General features: G+C 40.7%; 1 protein-coding gene across 2 annotated transcripts in view; it reads right to left on the bottom strand.

Annotated features, from left to right (window-relative positions):
- Marchf6 (membrane associated ring-CH-type finger 6) overlaps positions 1 to 25,196 on the bottom strand; it is a 69,018-nt gene that overhangs the window by 13,727 nt on the left and 30,095 nt on the right. For both annotated transcript variants that reach the window (XM_052159460.1, XM_052159461.1), the window contains exons 6-20: positions 23,949 to 24,117; positions 21,300 to 21,489; positions 19,860 to 19,921; positions 19,034 to 19,066; positions 17,061 to 17,112; positions 15,220 to 15,278; positions 12,884 to 12,964; positions 12,602 to 12,670; positions 12,445 to 12,519; positions 11,031 to 11,165; positions 9,889 to 10,008; positions 9,591 to 9,691; positions 7,461 to 7,598; positions 5,685 to 5,886; positions 3,189 to 3,258 (exon numbers count right to left, since the gene is read on the bottom strand). In XM_052159460.1, the coding sequence (XP_052015420.1) occupies positions 3,189 to 3,258; positions 5,685 to 5,886; positions 7,461 to 7,598; positions 9,591 to 9,691; positions 9,889 to 10,008; positions 11,031 to 11,165; positions 12,445 to 12,519; positions 12,602 to 12,670; positions 12,884 to 12,964; positions 15,220 to 15,278; positions 17,061 to 17,112; positions 19,034 to 19,066; positions 19,860 to 19,921; positions 21,300 to 21,489; positions 23,949 to 24,117 (1,556 nt within the window). The remainder of the gene's footprint in view (positions 1 to 3,188; positions 3,259 to 5,684; positions 5,887 to 7,460; positions 7,599 to 9,590; positions 9,692 to 9,888; positions 10,009 to 11,030; positions 11,166 to 12,444; positions 12,520 to 12,601; positions 12,671 to 12,883; positions 12,965 to 15,219; positions 15,279 to 17,060; positions 17,113 to 19,033; positions 19,067 to 19,859; positions 19,922 to 21,299; positions 21,490 to 23,948; positions 24,118 to 25,196) is intronic.

The raw sequence follows: 25,196 nt of genomic DNA, 5'->3' as shown, positions 1-25,196 counted from the left end.
TGATCCATTCATTAGCACAGAAAATTAAGCTTTTTAAAATAAACAATAACATCTCAAAACATAGTATCAAAGAACACTGTATAAACTTTCTTTTTTTTATTCAACATATTTTTTGTATAAACTTTCTTTTAAAAAAAAATCAACATCAATATGGAACAGTAAGGTACAGACTTTAGATCTTCCTGAAGGTCGTCAGTTTTGAGCTTTGTCTTTTGCTGTGAGACAGGGTTTCACACTGAGCGTCTAGGGCCGGTCTCAAACTCAAAAGTGATCCTCCTGCCTCGGTGTCCTGAGTGCTGGGCTCTCAAGTCTGAGTCACAGTGCAGCTCTGGCGCAACCCCACAGTTAAGTGCTCAAGCAGACCTTATTAATGTTCTTCACATACTGATTCTCAACAAGGCTTGAGAGATGAATAAGTCTCTAGTGTCTGCTTGTTCTGGACTGTTCTCCTAATGGGTCTGACTACCTAGATAGAGGGTCAGTGTGCTAAGCACTTCCCATCCATCATCTTAGCCATTCTCCAAGAGATAATCTCTCAGCCAACATAACAAATACAACCTCCGTTGTAAGACTCCAGGGATGGGCAGGGCAGTGCATTAGTGGCAGTGCGTGCTATTAACCCTGGCACTCACAAGGCAGGGACAGGTGGATCTGAGTTGCAGGCCTGCCTGGCCTACAGAGCAAGCTCCAGGACATCTGGGGCTACACAGATAAATCCTGCCTCAGCAGGGAAAAGGTTGGAAGAAGAAGAGGAGGAATGAAGGAAGAAAAAAAAGGAAGAGGAGGAAGAGGAAAAGGAAGGGGAGGAAGAAAGGCTTGGCTGCAGACCCCACTTGACCCATCAGTCACACAGTATGGAGAGACTGGATGCATGGCTACATGACTTACTCACAGTTTTGCTGATGAACTGTATACTACCTGCTAGTCAAATTAAGCTAGCACAGTCTAGCATTACAAGCCATATGATAAATCAACTCACTAAATAGCCTGTATATGAAAATAGCTCTTTTAAAGACAAACAAAAACTGGACTGGGAGCACAGTCGACTATTTATGAGTCCTGAGGTTCAATCCATAAGAGGACAGATAGATTTGTTCCATGAACTAAGTAAATGTGCATATTAATTCTAAGACACCAAATCACCATTGACCCTGTAAAAAGTGTTTAGTGCTCTATATAAATGTCTACTTTACAGTTTGCCTCTGAGATTTTAGATTAGTTCTACATTTAATAGCCTGTTTCTCCCCCCTCCCTCCCCATTGCTTTACCTCTTCAATCCTTTCTCTTCCCCCCCTCTTCCCTCTCCCTTTGAGAAGGAAGATGGGTTCACAAGTTATGTTGTAGCTAGGAGGTAGCCTGGAGGAAGAAGCAGGCCTCATTACCCTCAAATGTGCCTCCATTAAATCTCTACTATGAAGTTAAATTACGCTTCCACCATGCTAGAAGAGATTTAAGGGAAATGTTTAACAGTGGTCAATGATGTTGAATTACTCACATTACTAAATTAAAGAAAAACCTAGTTTCTTTTATTTATTTGTTTGTTTGTTTATTTATTTATTATTGTTTTTGGTTTTTTGAGTCAGGGTTTCTTTGTGTATCACTTCCTGTCCCAGAATTCACTTTGTAGATGAGAATGGCTTCAAACTCAAGAGATCTTCCTGCCTTTGCCTCCGAAGTGCTGGATTAAAGGATACCACTGTTCAGGTTTTGATTTTTAAATTTCTGATGAAAGCTTGGAATGGAACATTAAAAACCATCTGTTCACACTGCAGCTAGGGAGCTAGCCAGCTGTGATATGAAAAGGACAAGGGAGGTATATCACATGCCCCCCACTCCCCATGCTCAGAAGTCATCGAGGAAGAGGGAGCAGAAAGCATCAGCCACAGCATAAGCACTCGGGAACTCGAAGCAGCCGATTCCGTTGGCACACAGTGTGACAGGATCAAGCTGATAACTTCCCACATGGCTAGGAAGGAGTTCATGAGCCCACCGTGACCCCAACTGGAGAACTATGGCAGCGTCCAGGGAAAAGTCTCTTTTCTTTAAGGGTCGTAGACTCTGATAGGCTGACAACTGTCTAGAGCAGTGGTCCTGAACCTTCCTGGTATTACCACCTTTAACACAGTTCCTCGTGTTATGCTGACCCACAACCATAGGCATTTCGTTGCTATTTCATAACTGTGATTTTGCTACTGTTACGAATTGTAATTAAATCTGTTCTGTGCTCCCCAAAGGGGTTGTGACCCACAGGTTGAAAACTGTTGGCCCAGTGGAAGAAAGGCCTCACATTCAATACTACATAGGCAATACCAACTAGGCTGGATCAGTTATTAAACTAAAGAAAAAGAAAAGGAAACTTGGGGATTTAGGGAGATAAAGAGATCTGGAAGGAGTTAGGGAGAAGAATGGGGGAAGGAACATTAAAAAATTCTCAAAGAATCTCTAAAAATGGTTAAAGTCTCTACACAGAAATAGTACAATTTCACTTTTAACCAAATGAAGGTTTAAAAAAAAAATCACACACAATTTCTTTAATTTAAAAAATGTTTGCTTTCTTTGCCTTGCTTTTTTTTTAAACATCACTTTAAGTTAATTGTAATGACCCTAATTGTTCTTTCTTACTCTTATAACTCATGGGACCAAATATTTAATACAAATTTAATTATAAAACCATTAGCTTAGTAGTATAATCAAAACAACTGCTCAACACACCGCGTGGTGGATAACAGCTATCAGCATGATTTGCAATGTCTTGAGTGCAGAGGCCAAGCTGTCCTATGATTTGTCAATGGCACTGGACTCTCTCCCAACGAGGGCATCTTGGGAGAGGACGGCAAGTTATTATATCCAACCAAGAGCAGCTTCCTCGTTAGATGAACAAACACTGGTTGACATTTCTACCAAAGTCAATGTCAGGGAAGAGCAGCACTTGTAAGTCCCAGATTTTAGTAAAAACTCTAACTTTTTTACTGTTCCTGAAAACTTGCACCGCGACACACTATGACAACTGCAGTGCGCGCTTTGCAATAGGCTCCTGTCTCTGGAACCTGGGCCTCTGGAGTCCATCGAAAGGGAGCAATAGCCTAGGAAGCAAACATTAGGACTATAGTCCCAGTCTCTATTTGATATGATATGCTTTGAGAGAAGAGTCTAACATTCAACAGCTGGAAGCCAGGATAAACTCATACCTGGTAAAGTAAGGCAGATGAGGCTGGCAATGAGTAATGTTATGCACATGAAGACAATCAGCAGAAATATCTGCAATACAAAACACAAATGTTCATTAAGTGGTTCACATGTCCTCTATGTATTCTGACACTCCTCAAATCCACATAATACTCCCACTATAAAATCCCACCACTGGGCATAAGACACATGCCTGTAGTCCCAGTGCCAAGGAGAGAAAGAGAAAGGGTCAGGAGACAGCCTACACCTGTGCTTTCAGGGTAGAGAGCCTTTGGAAAATAAGTGTTCATTTTCACAAGATCAGATATACCCAAAAGAAACAAATATATTTACACTCAGGCTCACCCAAAAATTACAAATTTAAAATAGCCATTGTTCTAAGCTCAGCAACATTGCTACTCTATTAGAATGTTCTGTGTGCTTACAGAGAAATCTAGTTCTGCACTGTCTAGCACAGCAGTCATTGGCCATATGTGGCTATTGAGCCCATGACATGTGACTAGTATAATAACAGAACTTTTTCATTTTCACTAATCTCAATTGTAAATACATATACATAAGCCAGGTGGTGGTGGCGCACACCTGTAATCCCAGCACTCTGGGAGGCAGAGGCAGGCGGATTTCTGAATTCGAGACCAGCCTGGTCTACAGAGCGAGTTCCAGGACAGTCAGGGCTATACAGAGAAAAAACAAAAAAAAAAAAACAAAAACAAATAAAAAAAAAAAAACAAAAACAAAAACAAAACAAAAAAACCCAAAAAACCAAAAACCAAAAAACCAAAAAAACCATACATGTAGCCACTGGCCTCTGTGCTGGGAAGTACCATTGGAACAGCACACAAGGAAGAACAGACCCCCTTTTCAGGGCCAACAGAAAGCTCACTTTCTACCTTACCCACCTTCTCCAAGATCGCAGGGCAGAGTCCCTGATGAGAAAGCCCTTAGTGACCCTTGTCTCTGATGTGGCCTACTAACCCCAGCAGGAGGGCCAAGTGAAGACCAGGGAAAAGTAAAACAGGTGCTTACTATGAGGTCTGCTTTTAAGACTCACAGACACAGAACTGAAGAAAAGACCTTTTTGTTTCCTTTATTATAAGCAACATTTTTTAGAATAAGCCACTGCCTCAGAACAGATGTGTTTCTCACTGGGGTCAGAAGCAGGAAATATAAAGTCTTGAGTGCCAACTACACATAATGATCATCAAGGCTCTCCACTCAGCTGCTGCCTATCCAAAGGTCCTCCTGCCCTTCCCCTCTCCTCCGTACACGCCATCCTCTAAAGACACTCAGTCCCCTGCAGTTCCCAGCTTACCGTGCCAAATATACCCTTTCCTGGCACATTCCTGGAATGCCCTTTCTAGTTTTTTTGTTTATTTGTCCTCTCGCATTAAAGGCAGTTTATTTGTCACCTCCTCCAAGAGGATTTCCACGCACTTGTACTACAAACCAGTGGTGCCTGCCTGCCCCAAAGCAGTCACATGCCCTCAGCAAACATCTACTCTGAGAACCCAATTTGCTACTGTTTGGTTTTGTTTTTTAATCTCCCAAGTAGTCTAAAAGTAGTTTTAGGACAAAGATTGTATGCATAATCTCTACAGCCTTAATGTACACCCAAAATATCAGATACTCAAGATATGTTTACACATGGCTACATATGACTGACAGGTAACCCAAAAGTAAGACGACTATTTTTACAGAAAAAGAACTAAGGATGAGATATTTAAATAATCTACCAAAATTTAAAAATGATCACTCACAATCTCAAACCATTATAAACAGGGATTTGAAATATAACAAATTGCATATAAATGGATCAGGATAAATATCTAACAAGACTTTGAATCCCACACTGGCTGCTAGCCAAGACAGTGGAACAGATCTGTTTAGTCAAACTGGTCCAGTTTCATCAGCTATTGGCACGAGAGGACCACCCACATCTCGCATGCCAGGCCCTTAAGGACATACTGGACATGGTAACTGAATAGATGTAGGAGCCACTGTGTGCAGAGGAGCGGTGAGGGACAGGGAGCTGTGACACACCACCTGTGCATGGGCAGCAGCAGGCGGAGGGAGGAGCCTGCAGGCTGATGTGCACAGCCCACTCAGTGCACAGTGCTTCTTGCCTCTCAGCCCTACTGAGGATGGAACACACTTCCGTTCTGAGCCAATAGCTGCTGTACATGCGGAGTAAATCAGAGGCCAAATTAATATACCTTTACAGTTCCTGACATGCTGAAATGTTATCCTTCATGCTAGCTTCTAATTTATGATCTTTTTCTCTCAAACAAGAACTAAAGTCCATGGAATCCTAGCCCCACACAGTGCCCATCTCCAAAGCCTAATACACTTATTTTGAACATTGAAGCTACACAATGAGAGTAATACAAGTTTCTTTCTAGGAACCAATGTCATAGCTACATAGCACCAATTTTAACAGCACTAATTCTAAATTAGTGAAAGAAAAATTAATTTACAGAACTCAGGCTATACGGGCTTACCCTGAGTGGAAAATTTAAAGGCCGGCGGTAAGGCTGAAAGCCGACGGGTCCTCCCTGCTGGAGTATGGCTTGGTGGGCTGCATGCAGACCTTCCCCCGCAGGAACAGCATTATTGTTTCGTGCAGGCTGGTTATTGTTGACCTGCTGATTTGCACTGTTCTCATTTTCTTCCTGGTCTCCCAGTAAGTAGGAATGAAGGTCCCTACACAAAAGTTACACCGTGAGTCTCATTTCAGGCCAGAGGGACAATGGTAGGTGTGACGTATCTTCTTAAAGGGTAAAAAGCACATACAGAGATGATATAGAGTGTTACTCCTGCTATATGGACTACATGCCAGTGTCTGCTTCAAATCAAACCCTTCCAACTGTGAGCTAGCTTGTGGGGCCCTCCACAAATTCAACCTATTCTGTTTCCTCACCTAACATCTGGGAAGAAGTTAGTGATTTAGAGGAAAGCACTGACAAGTCAGCATTAGGCTGCACAGAGTGAAACCCTTTTCTTCTTTCTTAATGACTGTTGTGTCTCCTGCAGAAGGGACAAACAATTCAGACAAGAGCAGCACTGGGGGAAAGGGCAGTGTTCAATCATCAAACATAACCAAGTCTACACTCTACAGTAAGATACCATACTTCACACAAACTTCCTTATGTATACAAGCCTTTGGAATGCCAGTGAAAGAATATCTAAATTACGCTGAGGTGGTAAGACTCATGCTAAAAGTAGGTGACACCATTCTCTCGACAGGACAGAGATCCTGGAGAGAATAAACGGAGTAAGCAAGCCGTAAGAGAGAAACTAGCATTCCTCACTCTCTGCTTCATGAATGCAAATGTAATGTGAACAGAAGCTTCAAGCTTCTGCTGCCAAGACTTCCCCACCACAATGGGGTCTACTCTGAAAACATAAGCCAAAATAAATACTCCCTTAAGCTGCTTCTGTTGGGTATTGTCTCACAACACAAAAAGTAACAAAAAAGAAATCAAACCTTAGCATTTAGTCTAGATAACAGGGACAGAATCCCTAAAATAAGTATAAAGTAGTCTTTAAATGCACTGCCTTTTGAACTTTTAGGCTGGTATGCACTGACGACCCTATCACAGCCCCACAGAAGACACCATGTAGTGCAAATGCACTGACCTGACCCCAGCCCCTTTGACTGCCACATCTATTAACACAAAAGGAACAGCAGTGAGCATGCACAAGGTGGGACAGGGTGTAGACTCTCCTGGAATGGGTAACCTCCAGACAGTACTCAACTGTTTCATGTTAAAGTGAGGGTTTCTAAGAGTTTTATTTGAGTACATGTTGTATCTGTATGCCACATGCATTGTGGGTGCCCACAGAGCTAGATCCCCGGAGCTAGACTCAAAGGCCAATATGAGTAGCCTGACATTAGTGCTAGGAAATAAAACGGGTCCCCTGGAAGAATAGCAGGCACTCTTACTGCTGAGCTGTCTCTGCAGCTTCTACAACTAGGTTTTATCACGTGGAACACAGAACACACATCTCTCAGAAAGGTTATGAACCATGACTAGCCATAGAGGCTCATGCCTGTATGCTCAGCACTAAGAAGACTAAGGTACAAAGATTCTAGGGTTGAGAACAGCTTGGGTAAGAATGTGCCTCAAAATTAAAAGTAAAATATGGGGCTGTAGCTGTCACTCTGTAGTAGAACATCTGTACAGTGTGCATGAGACCCTGGCTTTAGAAAAAGGTAAACGAGAAAGGTTAGAGAGAGAGATGACATCAACGCCCGGATCAGCTGCCATACTCACAGCAGGTAGCCAGCAGTGACAGTCCACGCACGCACGAGCCCCTTCAGCCACTGCCTCGTGTGTCCCTGCTCCAGCAATGCTGGCAAGACAACCTGCAGCAGGAGCAGCTCAAGGGACAGTTCACTCACCGGAGCATCACTACAACAGTTATAAAAGCCACGTTTACTGCATGAGTCCTGCATTAATTTGTAAAACACCTATTCAGATAACTAATGTCCAAAGCCAAATGAACTTGTCTTTACAGCCTTTTCTCCCATCCTCCGAGCAGTGAGGCTGTCCCCCTAAGCCCCCTGGAGCTGTGCCTGGTCCCCTGGTGTTCACCGATAGCCATGCCATGGGGCTCACTTGTGCTGTGGCGGCGTAAGTTAGGTTAGGGTGTGCTACAGAGCTGCTTACCCTTCCAACTGCTTCCAAACAGCTGCTACCCCTTTGGCTCCCCAGTCTAGACACACTAAGGCCCGAGTTCAGTCCTCTTCCTCAGCCTGCTTATTCTTTGTATGCCTGTGACTCGTCTGGCTTGAATACCACCTTTATTTACAGTAGTATTCCCTAACTTGTGTATCCACAGTGGAACTCCGTGATTCACACTGATGTAACCAAGCATCTATCAAACTATTAATCCTGCTCTCTCCATGATCATATATATCTCAATACATGTAACTCTACATGCTCTCCCATGCTAAAAACAGAATTTCTCATTTTTTGACTTCTTTACAGAAAAAATTTCTAATTTCTTTACAGCGCACATCCACACTAGACTCCTTTGACCTAACAGCATTATCAATCCTAACTGTTTCATAGTTTCCAATGGTGTCTCCTTCATCTATCCCTCTCCCTCTCTAACACACTATCTCCTCACACTGTCTTCCTGGCTATCCTGCTTCTAACCTAAGCACTCTTACTCTGTCTCCGATCACCAAGGAGCACAGTGACCCCCACAGCCCTCTACAAGCAATCCAACTCTTTTGACTAAACGTCAAAGTGCCTATTACTGCCTCCAAACTCAAAGAGCTGCTTTCAATGTCTGCTCTCACTTTATAGCCAACTACTTTGCTTTCTCCTTCTTAGCCCAACTAGCCTGTCAAACAGATGTGGGTGTTAGTGTGCCTGCCTGACCCACTTGGTTCAGCACCCCTGACCTCACCTCCTTTCAGGGCTTTCCTTAGTTGTCACCTCAGTCTTTTTCTGTTACGTCTTGTAAATTAAAACCCCTCCTGAACATTCTCTATCTTTTTGCTCCTTTATTTTTCCTAGAACAGTAGTGATTATTAAGCATATTATATATTTTATCTATACAAAAGCCTGTCTTCTTGCCTGTAAATGTAGCCTCTGCTATGGAGGAGCTACTGACAATTTTTTAACACAGGAATAATACAATCTACCTTTCAGAAAACCTAGAGACAGCAGAGATGAGGCTGGGATATAAATCGAGAACAAAGGGAAGAAGAAACTAAACTACTACATGGTAAGAGAGCTGCTTTAGTGTAAGCTCTTAAGGACAAACTGACAAGACAGAAGTAAATTTGAGGAAGCAATCTCATTCCTCATAGCTTAAGGTGAACTCTGGGGTAATAAAGTCACTGGAAAGTTTAATCCAAAATGATGAAAGCCTTGAGTCTTGCTTTTAGTACATAGTTAAAGTGTACACAAAGGAAAAACAATGTTACTAATTCTCCTTAAGTGTGGTAAAAAAAAATCTTTTTAAACAAATTCAGTAAGTCATTGAAAAAAATGTACTGAGCAGGTACATTTGTGGTGGAGGCACAAACCTTTAGTCCCAGCACTTGGAAGGCAAAGCCAGGGAGATCTCTGAGTTTAAGGTCAGACTGATTAACAGAGTGAGTTCCAAGATAGCCAGGGCTACACTGAGAACCCTGTCTTGGGAAGGAGCAGAGGGAGATAAGAAAACTTTAACTATCAAAAGTATGGCAAGATGGAACTATCACATACAATGTTTAATGTAAAATGAATATTAGATCCCAACAGTGAAAAATAATTACAGTTTTCCTAAGTTTTAAAAACATATCTACAGACGTAAGAGACGCTGCTCAGCAGTATAACACTTGCTTAGCGTGTTAGGCACCGAGTTCAATCCCCAAAACCACCAAAAGAGCAACGAAAAATCCTTACCTGTAGAGCATGACATTGTAAGGAAGAAAATTAGGCAAGAGACTCTTAATTATACGTATAGGAAGCCAGAGCATCAGAAGTACAATGGAGCCAAAGACAATCTGTAGTAAAAAACAAGGCACAACCCTCCTGTGAGTCTAGGAAACTGCACTCTGTAAGTATGCTCCACAAGGTTAGGTAAATACAGTCAGTATGCCCTTCCCTGTCCTCCCAATCTAAAAGAATACAAACAAAAACGCTGTATGAAACTAAAAGGTAGCATGCCTTGATTTTTTTAAAAATAAAAAGACCTGCTCACCACTGACAAAATAAATCTTCGGAGATGTCTATAAATGGGCAAGTGAATCATTTCCTGTACTGGATTAAAATCTGGATCATTCAAATTCCTCAGAAACCATAAGACACCAGGTCGAAGCACCTGCAAATAGATTCAAGTATGATAGATACTCAGTAACATCTTTATGCTGTGCATCTGAAATTAACAAAAAAAAAAAAAAAAAAAAAATTGAGGTCCTAAAGAGATTCTGGCATCTAAAACTCAACCCTAACAGTTTATGGACAAAGGAAGTCCCTTAGCCAGAAACTACCAAACTACTGTGCTTTTTAGTGACCTTTGCTGCTTTTAATCATAAACTGGAAAACACTCACTGAAAACAATTTATCAAGAACTCTGGATCACTGAGGTAAAAACATACAAACATTACTGTACATTGTATAGCATACATTGTATAGATTTAGAGGAAGGCTGGGACTCACCCCCTGCTGTCCTCAAACCTTTCACAGATTAAAGCACAAATAACATTCACTCTGTGGTTTCACATTCCATTCCCACTGCCTTCGCTGGCCTTCTCCTCCATTAACAGACTTAGTAGAGAAGGCTAATTTTTCAAAGGATTTATTAACTCCCAGGACGGGCAGAGGATGGGAATTTTTCTCGTACCTCAGTATTACCCCAGCATACAGCATAGAATCTGGTGTTCATAGAGCCAGAGGTACAGTAAGGAAATACTAACCTCCTCTCAGTTTTAAACCACTCAGAGCAGGATGTATGAAGGCAGCCAGCTCCCTGATAGGTGGACTGTGATCATAAAGGATCCTCACTGCTATTCTGTAACTCAAAAGTGTCTGTCCCTAAATACTTCTTATTTTCAATCCTATAAAACCTCTCTTGGGGATGATATACAGGACAAATTTACTATCACAGACACTTTTAGGAGTTTACAACAGGAGTAAGTATATGATGTATATCAAATAAGAACTTTAATTTTTAATTAGCCTTGATCACTTTTAAAACTATAAATTGCCATTTTTTGACATAAACATTGATTGAAAGTAATCAAACCAACCTCTATTATCAGTTCTCTCTTAAAATAGGAGAGAATGCGGTTTAGTCAGGAAAACATTCTAGCCTCTGAGGGATAAACAGTTGACAGGACCCACCTCTCTCAGTAACAGGATGAAGGAGGCAAAGTAGAACACGTACACCATCCCCACCAGCCAGTGCAGAAACATTGTGGTCCCTGGAGCTGACTGGAAGCTCAGCTCTCGATCTTTCAGAGTAGCATCAAACATTTCCTGAGCCAAAACAGAGCAGGTCAGAGATCTGTGCCACCTACATTCGCAATGCTTAGATCACAAAAATTAAAACATTTTGTGAAATTTCAATTTCTAATGAAAATATTTTGCACATTTACAAATTACAAAGGTGTAATAAACATTAATTTGAAAAAAAAAGTCAGAACTCCAAATGTAGATAATGTCAATGTTTTAGGCTTTCAGTTCTCTTAATGCTAGTTCACAGTCAGAACACTATCTAAGAACATACACCACTTTAAAATTCTGAAGCATGGACAGGCAAGGTGGCCTACCCTAACTTCCTCTCTGTAGTAGAGAGAACTGACTCCTGCAAGCTGTCCTCTCACCACCTCATGCGCAAACACTCAAAATAAAATAAATGATGCAAATAAAATCGTGAGGCATAAATAATCGATTGCACTACTTTGTATGTTCCTCTCTGTAATGGGGTCTCATGTTCCTCAGGCCAGCCTAGAACCTGCTATGCAGCTCGAGAGAACATGGACGTCCCAACCCTCCTGGCTCTTCCTCCTTGTGGTGACAACTACAGACACATGCTATCGCCCTTACTTCATACTGAGAACTGACCCAGGGCAGCACGCACCCTAGGCAAGCATCCCCCGACAGACCTATGCTCTCAGCCTTTACTATTAAAAGCTATTCTTTAACCCCGAAGACCTTTATTTCTCAATTACAAAGGTTTTAAACAGTAAAGAATAAGAGCAAATGTTAATCTCAAAACCAAAGCACCTTTTCTATACATATTTTGAAAATTCAAAACTATGAACCATTAAAATTTAGTAACATAATTTTAAAAACTGGCCACCGTTACTATAAAATTTAGAAGAAAAAAGTAACAAAATTGGGGGTTAGAAAGATGGCTCAGTGGTTAAGAGCAGTGACTGTTCTTCCAAAGGTCCTGAGTTCAAATCCCAGCAACCAGATGGTGGCTCACAACCATCTGTAATGAGATCTTATGCCCTCTTCTGGGGTGTCTGAAAACAGCTACAGTCTACTAACATATAATAAATAAAGCTTTAAAAAAAAAAAAAAAGTAACAAAATTCACCAATAGTTATAAAGCTCCAGTCAAAATACCCTGATATTCAAATACATACAAAAAACATTAAAAAGTTAATACTCAAGACAAATTGACATTTAGACTTAATAGTGTTTTGTTCCAAAAATAAGTAAATCACCAAATACTTTCCTTTGAAAGAAATGTTTTTAAACGTGTTTTGAAGCTTTGAAATGAGATATCGCAGTAGTAATCAACTCACCAGAGAACAGATATCCAGCCACCAGCCACAAATAAGAGGGAACACTCCGATTTCTACCACAACTAACAAAGAGACCTTAATCAAATAGAAATAAAGTTCATCAATACCAATCAAATGGAGGACAAAGCACATTCAGCTTTATTTACAACTGGATTACCTTAACCACAATATAGCAGACGCCCAGCAAGCGACGAGACCTATGAAATTTAACAAGAGTTGCCAATGCCTGCAGCATTTAGTCAAGGAAAAAACCTATGAGGAAGGAACTCTTCAGAAGATATTGAATGTAATGACAAGTTTCATTTATTTCAAATCTGCCCACATTTATCCCTTCACCAACACTAACTTTTATGAAGAAAAAGCAACTTTTGCTATTCATGAGAACTCTTCAATTTGAATGGCATGGACCTCCGAGCTAAGCTGGTTCATTGAAGGATACATGACAAATTATCAGTGTTATTGCTAAAAGTATATATCCAACAATCGTTGTGATTAGACCTTCAAAATGAGATGCTTGGACCTGAAAATAAAACAAATAAATATAATAAGACTTTCCCACATGGCTGGTAACCCAGTTTTTCAGTATGCTAAGGAATCTGAATGACAGAAACTAAACTGTGGCTTGCTTGGCTTGGCTTGGTTGGGTTGGGCTTGCTTTTCAAGACAGGGTTTTTCTGTGTGGCCCTGCCCTCTGTAAAGCAAGCTGACTTTGAATTCACAGATCCACTTGCCTCAACCTGAGTGCTGGGATTAAAAGTACACACGATCCAGCATGATAGTAAGTAAAGTGTTGGCGCTACATATTTATCATTAAAAACTGAAGTCTCTTTTATACAGTATCTGCAAACCAGGCTCTCTCACATACAGACTGCTAAATATTACTGAAGACTGAAGAAATATTATATAGTATTTTATCCAAAGACAACAGAGTGAATGAAATGTCCCAATTAGACCACAATCTTATCAGCCAGCCCTTAATCTCAAAACCAGGAGTCTGCTAAGGGCTTACTGCTAAAGCAGCCGCCGCACACTGCCCAGGCTGCCCACAGCTGGGAACATCTGACAACATTATCTCAGACCCTAAGTAACTTTAAATGTTTAAGCTTCTCTGACCTTCCAAAACTGTTCTAGAGACTTGCAGAAAGCAAAAGTCTATAGAATAACAAAATTTTCATTCCTAACATTTCAGTTTCTGAATTACAGGTAATTAAGTAGCCACAGTTCAGAAACTTAGTACTGCTGATACCATTCATCTCAGCCCTCTAGGTGCTTACAGGCAGCCACCAGAGGTGTCAGAGCAGGAGCAGACAGTGAAACACTCCTAAAAGAAATCTCAGAATTACCCCCACACAAGGGGAACAAGTGAGCCCAGTCATCCAGAAATCTTCACAGAGCCCATAAAGGTAGTCATACTCCATGGACCTTTGGAACCTCCAGCTGTGGTGATCCCTTCTCATCACAAAAGACAGTCTTGTTGACACGCACAGCCACCCACCTAACTGCTGCCGGAGTCAGACATGCTCAGTAACACGCTTCACTACTAAGGAGCTGAGGGATGCCAAGTTATGGGTGTGCTTTTCTATGGTATTAAAATGTTTTAGGAAAAAGGTACTAAGAATCTATCTGACAGACGGAGAGGCTACGGAGAGATTTGATGCCCAGGTAAGGGGGATGCGGGGAATGCGCGCGTGCACGTGTGTATGTGTATGTGTGTGTGTGTGTGTGTGTGTGTGTGTGTGTGTGTGTATGTGTGTGTATATGTGTGTGTACACCCTCTCAGAGTGTGTATGTGTGTGTGTGTGTGTGTGTATACACCCTCTCAGAGGCAATGGGTGTGTGTGAAAACTCGGGGAGGGGAGACAATATTTGGAATGCAAATAAATAAAATAATTAAATAAAAAAATTTAAAAAATCTACCAGAATACTTATTCACCGTTAAGAAATAACAATAAGTAAGGGGCTGGAGAGATGGCTCAGTGGTTAAGAGCACTGACTGCTCTTCCAGAGGTCCTGAGTTCAAATCCCAGCAACCACATGGTGGCTCACAACCATCTGTAATGAGATCTGACGCCCTCTTCTGGTGTCTGAAGACAGCTACAGTGTGTTATATATAATAAATAAATAAATCTTAAAAAAAAAATCTTTAAAAAAAAAAAGAAATAACAATATGTAAAATATAAGCAAATTCTTGAGCAAACACTATAGTCTATTACCCCAAGATAGTCCTCTATTTCTTTTTTTAAAATTAAATACACTAATACTTTTCAAAATTCACTATGGATTGCCTGGGGAAAGGGAGAGAGAGGGATACAGAAGTTCATCAAACAATGAAAAGCACCTGTGGGGCCTCTCCTGCAGTGCGTCAAAGCCCCACACACAGACATACTGCGAGGTTCTATAGTGTACTTGAAATGACTAGTAAGATGACAGCCTACTTCCTGAGCAATTGAGTGGCTTTAAACAAAGAGAACAAGGCTTTGCTGACTAACCATTCCTTTGCACAGATATCTGAGAGATGAATTCCTGAGAATGTTCCTAAGTTGGCTGGAGACGGCTCAGGAGCTGAGAGCACAGTCGGGTCACCTGCACTCAGTTCTCAGCCCAGGTATGGTGGCCCACAACCATCCATAATCTCAGTTCCAGAGATGCAACAAAACACACAGAGTGCACACACATGCCAGCAAGACAGCTATACACATAAAATAGCAATATCCCTAGAAAACATCTAATTAGGGGATAATTAGCAAAGTATGTTTCTGAAGGTAATCTACTCACATGCTCCTCGAAGCCCAGACCGACAAGGGAGAAATGGCCGATGTGGTAAGGACAAAATGCTGCAGGGAGGAGAGAGCTTATCGTTAGGACAGCGAGCACTTTAAACACGATCGCACTAAGGGAACCAGGACTTCTCTGAGAAATGGAAAATTCTAGGACAAAAAACAACAACTAGTCCTCAAACATTCTCTATAACCTGAGAACAATCAGACCCTGACAAAAGGACACAGGAACCATACTGAAGAGGGTGTCACTATCATTTTTAAAGAGAATATATAAACATTAAAAATTAAAAACAAATGCCCAGTTCCTGAAATTGATGGGAACACATACATCTCATGAGTTTTCTTAACACTCAAAGCTCAAAATAACCACAAAAAAAGAAAAACAAGCAAAAAACAAAACCATGAAAAAAAATTCCTTACTCAGAACCAATTACTAAAATGGCAGCCTTGGTCATGAGAACTATGCTAAGACTAACTCTGGATTGCTCCTGCAGAAAAACTAGCTAAGAAATATCTTTAAGGGCTGGAGAGATGGCTCAGCGGTAAGATGGCGAGCTCAGTGGTGAGATGGCTCAGATGTTAAGTTCCTGAGTTCAAATCCCAGCAACCACATGGTGGCTTACAACCATTCGTAATGAGATCTGACGCCCTCTGCTGGTGTCTAAAGACAGCTACAGTGTACTCACATATAAATAAATGAATAAATCTTTAAAAAAGAAGAAATATCTTTAACATGCTAGAATCTGAAAACTTAAGCATTTCTGCAACACCTAAAGAGTACTGAAAATAATCATTGCATAGAAGGTTGCTGGCCCACTAAACTATCACTCCACAGAGTCCTTACTTTTTTTTTTTCTGAGACAGGTTCTCTGTATAGCCCTGGTTGTCCCAAAACTCACTTTGTAGACCTAGCTGACCTCAAACTCAAGAAACCTGCCTACATTTGCTTCTGAGTGTGGGATTAAGGGCGTGTGTCACCACACCCCCCAGATTATCCTCTTGGGTGTGAAGAAAAAGCAGAGGTCATAAAACAATGGATAGAGAAGGGGGCTTACGGGACTTTCAGGGAGTGGGGGGCTAGAAAAGGGGAAATCATTTGAAATGTAAATAAAAAATATATCGAATAAAAAAAACACAATGGATAATATCATATACTTCCTCCTATGTCACATTAAGTCAAAATGTGCATCCAATAACCTTCTCACAGATGTACTGAACCTGACCCCATCAGGCCCTTAATCTCACTTCCCATTTAGAAAGCATGGTAGACAGAAGGTAAGGGTGGGGGTATCAGGACAGTAGCTGCATGTGTATCAGCACCCATGTCCTGCCAGAGTGGAGCGGGAAACAGGATATCCCAGCTTCCCAGTAACGCGCATTTACTGGGATTGTCAGTCAAACAAACCAACTGTAAAATGGCATTTAAGGAAACAACTTACAGATCATAAATATAACAGATTATTGGGAAATAATAAATGAATTCGACTAAGTTTTAGATGCAAAGATGACACTATAATTAAATCAGAAAATGTAATTAAATTTTTCTACTTTTCCTGAAGCCTTTCTATCCAAATTTCAGTTTGTTCTTAATCTCACTTAATTAGTTATCTTCTCTCTATGTTAACAGTAGACAGTATAATAAATAAATAGTGCAAAAGATGATTCCACCACTAAGTAAAAGTCAGAGCATTTACTAGGGTTTGGCTACTAAATCTACATTATATGTTCCTTAATATTTCTAAGGTGCAAATATCACCAAAACCTGCAACAAGATTTCTAGAAAAGTCAAACTTCTAGTATGACACCACACAAACTAAAAGTATAGGTACAACTTACCAAAAACAAGAATGAACAATGTATTTAAAGACACCACCCAGAACACATGTTCCTATGGGAGAAAGTATTAGTGTTAGATATTTCTGTTTAATTGAACAGCTTCACTTAAGTCATAGGTAAGTCCTGAAAATAACTGACTGTAATTTTTAACTTTTTACTTCTCATTACACGTCTCGTGAAAATAGAACTAATAAAACAAAGTTCATGTTTTTACACACAGAAAATAAATCAATTTATAAAATCAATTTATAAAAATATCCTTTTCAAAACTAATAGTCCATCACAAATTACACAGAATTTTATAAATACTACCAGATTTGAATTAAATGACAATGAAAAGTTCCAAGGGGAAAAAAGGTTCATTCTAATCAATACACTAATATCAAATACAGAGTGCTTCTCACATTCCCCATGTTTCTTTCTGGACTCCAGCAAGTCCACTACTAAATATCCCCCTACCTCCCCAGCAACTGCTACATGAAATCGTCTCCAGTCCCTGCATTCTCCATGTGGTATTCTGGCTCTGTTGTGTCTCAGAAACACATTCTCACGTAGTCATCTGATCCATTCAGCTATATAATTAGTTGTGTGTGTGTTTAACCTTATTATGTATTATACCTCCGAGATGTATATATCCGCCTGTCCCTGCAGCCATGCCATACACATGTTAGTCACATTCTATACCAACATGCTACACTGTCCATGTTCAATCATCTGAACCCAAGTTACACAACATGAAGACAAGGACTTTCCAAAGGTAGGCTGGGTGAGATGATCTGACTTCTTTTCAGAAAAATTGGTCTGTTTGGCTTCCCTAATCTTCCACAAATCAATCAGGCAAGAAAGGCGATGAGTTATCCAAAAAGAACGTGTGACACATTCTGACCGTGGACGCTCAATGTTTTTTTTAATCTCTCTGCCTTAACTCTCCCTATCCCAACATGCTCAATCTCTTAACAGATCATTTCTGGAGATGTCCTGCTAATAGACTTCTAAGAAAAACTTAACAATCTCCTGTGTCACACTGCAGTTTGTCATTGGGTCTCTAACACACACCTCTAACTTCCTGTCTCACATTCTCATTTTCTCATGTATGTATGTATGTATGTATGTATGTATGTATGTATGTATGTATGTGTGTATGTATATATGTATGCATGTATGTATGTATGTATATATATATGTGTGTGTGTGTATATATATAAATATAAAAGTTTTATTTTATATATGTGAATACGCTGTAGCTGCCTTCAGACACACCAGAAGAGGCATCAAATCTCATTACAGATGGTTGTGAGGCACCATGTGGCTGCTGTGACTTGAACTCTGGAAGAGCAGTCAGTGTTCTTAACCACTGAGCCACCTCTCCAGCCTGAGCAGGTTAACTGATGAGCCATGTCTCCAGCCCAAGTGCTCTACTTTGAAGCTGTAGCTTTAGAGTACTAAGGTGCTTTACCAAATGAAAGTGCTTGCTGTGTATCCTGATGACCTAAGTTTGATTCCAGGTTCCACACTAGAAGGGGATTACAGACACTGGCCTCTATATATGTTTATAAATGTAAATTTTTTAAAAATTAAAAGCTGAAGACCATAAACTGAAGTGAAGATGGATGCGTCCCTCCAGCAGCAGACTCTCCAGGTCAGACTGCGGCTCTGGCCATGGAGCAGACAAGCCTGCTCTGCCCTCAACAGTGCAAACAGTGAACATGTACAACCCAACTTTAAGCACCAAGTTCTTTTAATTACTAGTAACTTTGGATATTTTCTTTCAAATATTTAGTAACTTTGTTTTTAAATAAGATTACCTTTAAATATTTCTAGTATTGTCAGTATATAAAATATAATTTCAAACATGAAGTAACCAAAAGCCAAAGGTTGCTTTGACTTTTAGTATAAAAAAGAACATACTCTGAATTTGAGGCTATCCAAATAACAAAGATAAATAATTCTATCAAAAGTAATATTCCACTTACCAGGAAAACTAGTGATCCATCAAGTCCAAGCATCTAAAATTAAAAAAACAAAAACAAAAACAAAAAAAAAAACAACTTAATTTAAGATGCAGTAGGACTCTTTTCTTATAGAAAGACTGCTTTCCTATCGGTATCATTAAATAGCTTCTAATCACTACTTTCTAACCCATCATTCCCAGAATGTTAAAAAAAAAAAAAAAAGTAAAAAAAAATCTGTGTATGCAAGTATTATACTGTGAGTCTCCCTAAGTCATATGGAAGATATCATCTAGCAATGCTGCATCTTGTGCAGGCAGGGGTGCGTGTCTGTGTTCCCAACACTAGAGCAGCTGGGCAGCTCCTGAGACAGACAGACAGTGAAGCTGGGTCAAGTAGCTAGCGGGTGGAGCTCAGTGCTTGCCCAGCGTGTCCGAGGCCACGGGCTTGTATGGACGCTCAATACTGCAAAGAGAAAAATACCCATTCTGTCTCTAACTCTTTCATTACCCAGAACCAGTCATAACTTCATTATACAATTACTTTACTTTCATCAATGAGTGTGTGGAAATCCTGTTCAAATTTAAATTTTTACTTAATTTTTCTCAAGTCCACAATATCAGGTCAAACTGCCTCCATGGAACAAGGTTTATACTAAAGGCAGAAAAACAGACCTCTGTCATCATCTTTACTACAAGTTGTATATCACTTGATTGTCTGTAGAAATTAAATCTTAGTAACTGTCTTCATCAAATTTAAATATGAAATTTGTGTTCATAGGTAAATATGCCAAACTTCAAACTACATGTTAAGATTGAACGCAAGGACACATGACAGTGAAAGGTCTTACTCTTTCCCATGTGAGCTCCTCCGCAGCCCGGTCCCACTCTAAAGCATTCCAGTTCATGTCATCTGAAAATACAATTGCACATTCGAGATTACTGACATATACTAACTTATAACCAATAAAAGCCAATTTTAATTACAATCTGCTAAACTGAGCCATATTTAAAAATTTATAAGACATAAATTCCTAACTAGGTTGTAAATCCTACATATGAATACATACTTCTAAGTAAGTACTAACACATATAAAATAATAATCCTAGACTGTGGTTCTGAATCAGCCTCGACTACACAGCAAGATCTGTCCCAAGAACAGAAAGGTATGAATGGCAGACAGGGATTAAGTAGCAAGCCCAGAGGAAGTGTGCAGGCTGGGCTGGGTTTTACTCTTCCTGCGGTTGGAAAGTATCTAAGGACTTAAGTCAAAGCAGAGAACACTGTGGACACCCTGTCCATGAGGCAGGACCAGGGAGGACCAGAGAGTACTCAGAGCTGCTGCAGACTGCAGGAGACTGCTAAGCACTGGCACAGCAGCCGCACGCACGTGCTGTTTTCTCTCAGCCTCTCCTCTTTCCCTGGGAGCCTTTTGCTCCCCAATGTGACTTCGTTTCTTATCTTTCAAAAGTCACTTATTCTGAGCTCCCTGGGAAACCTTATTTATTTAAAACAAGTATCATTAGCCAGGCAGTAGTGGTGCACACCTTTAATCCCAGCACTTGAGAGGCAGAGGCAGGCAGATTCTGTGAGTTCAAGGGCAGCCTGGTCTACAGAGTAAGTTCCAGGAATGCCAAGGCTACACAGAGAAACTCTGGCTTGAAAAACCAACCAACCAACCAACCAACCAACCAACCAACCAACCAACCTAACTAACAAACCTCAGAGCAGCAGATATACTACTACTGCTACTATACTAGCAGAGTGGACTCAGTGATAACACAAGAGGACAGGCAGTGAGCTCTGACAACTCAACATACATTTTACCCTCCAGAGTTCCCATTTTCAGAAAATAAAAATGGTTTCCAGGGGTGGCACCCGGCCTGTGGTGTCCACTACAGTTCTTTTTTCATTTGAAATATGCAGTAACACCATGAAAGCAGAAGGGAGGGGCAGGGAGGGGGGAGAATCAGGCAATTCTATACCAAGCTTCTTCCTCAAAATGTGAACCTGGTCACACTTAACCATTGTTTCCTAACCATCTAATTTAGTCAGACGAATGGACAGACAGATGGACAGTAGGTCAGTCCTGTGTAAAGAACTGTGATACACATGTTCCCTCTTTCACAGAAAGCAACTTATGTACATGCATGTTCATAAAAATTAGTTTGTCAAAACAGAAACCGGTCATAAACAGAACTTTAACCCATCATTAAACTTGAAAACATTACTCTCTGTCTTCAGTGGAAGCCCTGAAGAAAGAGCAGGGCAGGGAGGGAGCAGCCATTACCTTGGGCCCCATTGTTGGCATCAGCAGCATCTTCTACACCTGCATCATCTTCCTCCTCATTGTCCTCCTCCTCCTCTCCTGCTTGACCATCCTGGGCATCAGGGTTCTCACCCAGAACTGCATTCTCACCTGCTGGGTTAGCTGGCTGGTCGGCAGCAGGGTTTTCTGCACCATTTCCTCCAACTGGAGCCTAAAATGAGAGAAAAGCCCCGGAATTTACTAACTTGGCATGCACCACCACTGCCTGGTACACTTTTCAATGTACACATTTCAGAAAGCACTACAGGCTTCAGAAGGTGGTTCCTGTGGGCCAAGCACTTGGCACGCAAGTGTGAGGACTAGATTTTGGATGCCAGGACCCACTTAAGCTGGGCACAGTGATGTACCTGTACTGCTGTGCTCCAACATGAGAACAGGAGGTAGAGCCAGAGGAGTCCCCAGAAGCTTGTGGACCAGCTAGCAGAGAATCTAAGACGCTGTCCCCAGTGAAGCAGAAGGCAAGGACACATACCACAAGTTGTCCTCTGACCCTCACGGGCACACATGGAACATGCACAGCCACACTTATACATGCAACATGGGTACGTACAAGCAAAAACAAAAAGCAGTATAAAATATGGGCTGACAAATCTGGCTACCTCAGGTACAAAAACAATCTTAAAACTGTATGTACGTGTACAGACACACACACATCTTGATTAGCTGCCAATGAACACTGAGTAAATGATTTCTAGTTTGACCCAGAAACTAGAATGTATCAATTATCAAATGCATCTTCTTCTGGGTCTTCCTTTAGGATACCAACCAAGCATGGCCCAGAGTGGTAATCCCAGACACTGTAGGGGAAAGGATCTGAGGCAGGAGGATTGTGAATTTGAGACCTTCTGTTATCTCAAAATAGAAAGTCAGAGGGCTGAGGCTGTCGCTCAATGGGACGGTAGGCACACAGCAAGTGTGAAGCCGCAGACTCAATCCTCAACGCCAGAAAACGCTACAAATCAAAATCCTGCCAGTAACTAAATGCGAAGATAGAATTATATTAACTGTTAAGTTCAAACACAATTCACTCTGATTTAATGAGAATTCTAAAACAAAACTACATGAAATGCTTCAAAATATGAGGTGCAATAACCACAGTGCTGATCTTAAACTAACAGCAGGACCCGCACAGGCATGGTAGTGCGGCCTTACTACTCTTGGGGCAGAGGGAGGAGGAATGTGAGATTGAGACCCAGTCTAAAAACTAACAGAAGGCCAGGAGTGTGGCTCAGAGGCAGAGTGCTTGTCCAGCAGGCACAAGGCCTTGCATTCCATGCCCAGAACTAGTGTGTGCCAGTGATTGTAGTATTGAATCCATACATATGCTTTTCAAAGGAAAAGGTACACTCTGATTTCATTAGGTCTGAAATCCTTTTCTGTTACAATCTAAATTTTATTTTATTTTATTTTTTTGGATTTGGTTTTTTTGAGACAGGGTTTCTCTGTATAGCCCTGGCTGTCCTGGAACTCACTCTGTAGACCAGGCTGGCCTTGAAATCAGAAATTCGCCTGCCTCTGCCTCCCAGAGTGCTGGGATTACAGACGTGTGCCACCACCGCCTGGCCCAATCTAAATATTTTTAAAAAGAAAAAAAAACAGATCATAGGAACAAAGATTATCATTGAATAGTTTGTGACCAACTGTTTTTCTGAAGAGAGTGTATGAAATATGAACTTTTCACTTCACTGATTAGTTAATGTACAACCTTGTTGGCCCTAATTTCACTGCAGGCGAGATACTAAAAATCACTTGATATAGTATCTGGTAGCAGTCTGGCAAGTACTGTTGTATCTAAACATGTTGTTATCACTTATAAGAAAACTGTACACAATTCCTTTCTTTAGTGTGTTTTGTGTGCACATGCCCTCATACATAGATCCAAACACGCTGCATGTGTGGAAATGACAGGATAACTTTTCTCTGTCCACTGACTTCCAGGGAATTCAAACTGTGGTTATCTAGCTTAGGCTGCAAGTGTGTTACTGTGAGTGGCCCAAATTTTCTACTTTTGAAAAGGTTCTTCCTACACAGCAGAAAAGAAAACAAAAGAAAAGAAAAGAAAAGAAAAGAAAAGAAAAGAAAAGAAAAGAAAAGAAAAGAAAAGAAAAGAAAAGAAAAGAAAAAAAGAGAAAAGGCATTATACATGAAGAAAAAAGCTAGGATAGGTAGAGAGCACTCCTAAATGCTGTGGAGCATGTCAGAAATCTACCTAGGAAGTTGTTTCTTGTGTGTGTGTGTGCGTGCGTGCACGCTTATTCACGTGCCTTGAAAAAGGGTCTCTCTATGTGGCCCTGGATCTGTTCTGGATTACAGGCATAGCCACCACTCAGGTAAATATATCTATGAAGTTGTTTCTTACCTTCCAGGCCCAAGTTAAGCGGCTGACTCAGGCAAAGAAAATGGAAGATTGTTTTAATACTCCCTCTAACACTGTTCCCAGTCTAGCAAGAATATTAAGAGACAGTCACAAAAGTGTTTCTCATTTCCACTGTCCTCTCCTATAAATGAGCACATCGTAAGGCACAGGAAGGTCAGGGGCTTGGAGTGCAGAAGGTAGAAAGGACTTCCGTGTGCTGCCCATGTAAGAGTCACGTCAAGTGAGGGGCTCACCTCATTCTGGTGGTGTCCAGCAGCATTGAAGGCTGGAGCAGCATGCTCCAGCCAAATTGGTGCTCCCCCATGGACTATCTGCTCTCGCAACCACACCAGGCTGATGAATGCACAAAGTGTGCACGTCACCACAAAACAGCCCTGCAAGCAATCCGCCAACAAATTTTCCCTATTTTAAAATAATAATAATAATAATGATAACAATTAGACACAATTAACTCCAAAGAACATTTGAAAAAGCAAAGGAAAAATAAATCTTAATTTTTCAGTAAAATGCAGTTGCTTCAAGAGGATAACTTATAATGATGTTGAAACTCTAACTTGTAAGCTACATAATACATACATTTATATTTATATTAGTGCTTATACTGAGTAGATATAAAATACCTCAGATTATACAGCTGATATGTACAGTATACAGTTAATACTATCCAGCCTATTCTTTTAGCATGGCCAAGAAATAGGGCTAGAAGCAAAAAGAAAATAAGAAAAAGAAAAGAAAATCTAACAAAACCAAGCATTGCATTTATAAAATTTACTAAATTTAGGTGAGCAAATGTTCTTGATCCTGTTACCATACCTTTAAAGCTTAACCAACACAGAAGTACATCTACGAGCACACTCATCAATGAGAAAGAAAGGTAGGAAACTCCCTAGTGCCTGGTCTAATAGCAACATAAAGAAAAAAAGCTGAAAGACATTTAGCACACTGTGGATCAGAGAGAGAAATATATGGCCCAGAAACTCTTCACACAGCAAATCTAGCTTTAATGTTGCCTCAACAATACCAAGTCGACTTCACAGAGGCAGAGAGGGGCTTCTCAGGAGCCTCCCAGGTCAACTCCACAGAGGCAGAGAGGGCTCCTCAGGAGCCTCCCAGGGAAGCATGAGGCTGTAGCACTTGGAAGCTTTTGCTCCTTCTTTCCAAAGAAACCCATCCTTTACTGTCAATGTCCCGACTCCAGAAAAATTTGAGAATAACTCAAAAATTTTGATAAAAATTGATTTCTTTTGTGTCCATTAAAGAAAAGGTCAATTTGAGAGGCCTCGGCCTACCAGCCCACACTTTTACTGCCATTGCCCTAAGGACATCCTATCTGCAGTGCCTACAAAATCAAAGGAGGGTTCCTAACCATTGCTTAATTAAAGGCTCCTCTACACCATCAAAATCATGAGTTGGGACTGAAGTAGTCCTTCTCTATCTTCCTTGCCAGACAACTAACTGCTTCTTGTAGATTTTAAGTAGAA

Source organism: Apodemus sylvaticus, chromosome 16 (genome assembly GCF_947179515.1).
Source record: "Apodemus sylvaticus chromosome 16, mApoSyl1.1, whole genome shotgun sequence".
Lineage (NCBI taxonomy): Eukaryota > Metazoa > Chordata > Mammalia > Rodentia > Muridae > Apodemus > Apodemus sylvaticus.
The sequence above is the reverse complement of the archived record's forward strand: the minus strand, read 5'-3'. Positions and strand labels throughout refer to the sequence as shown.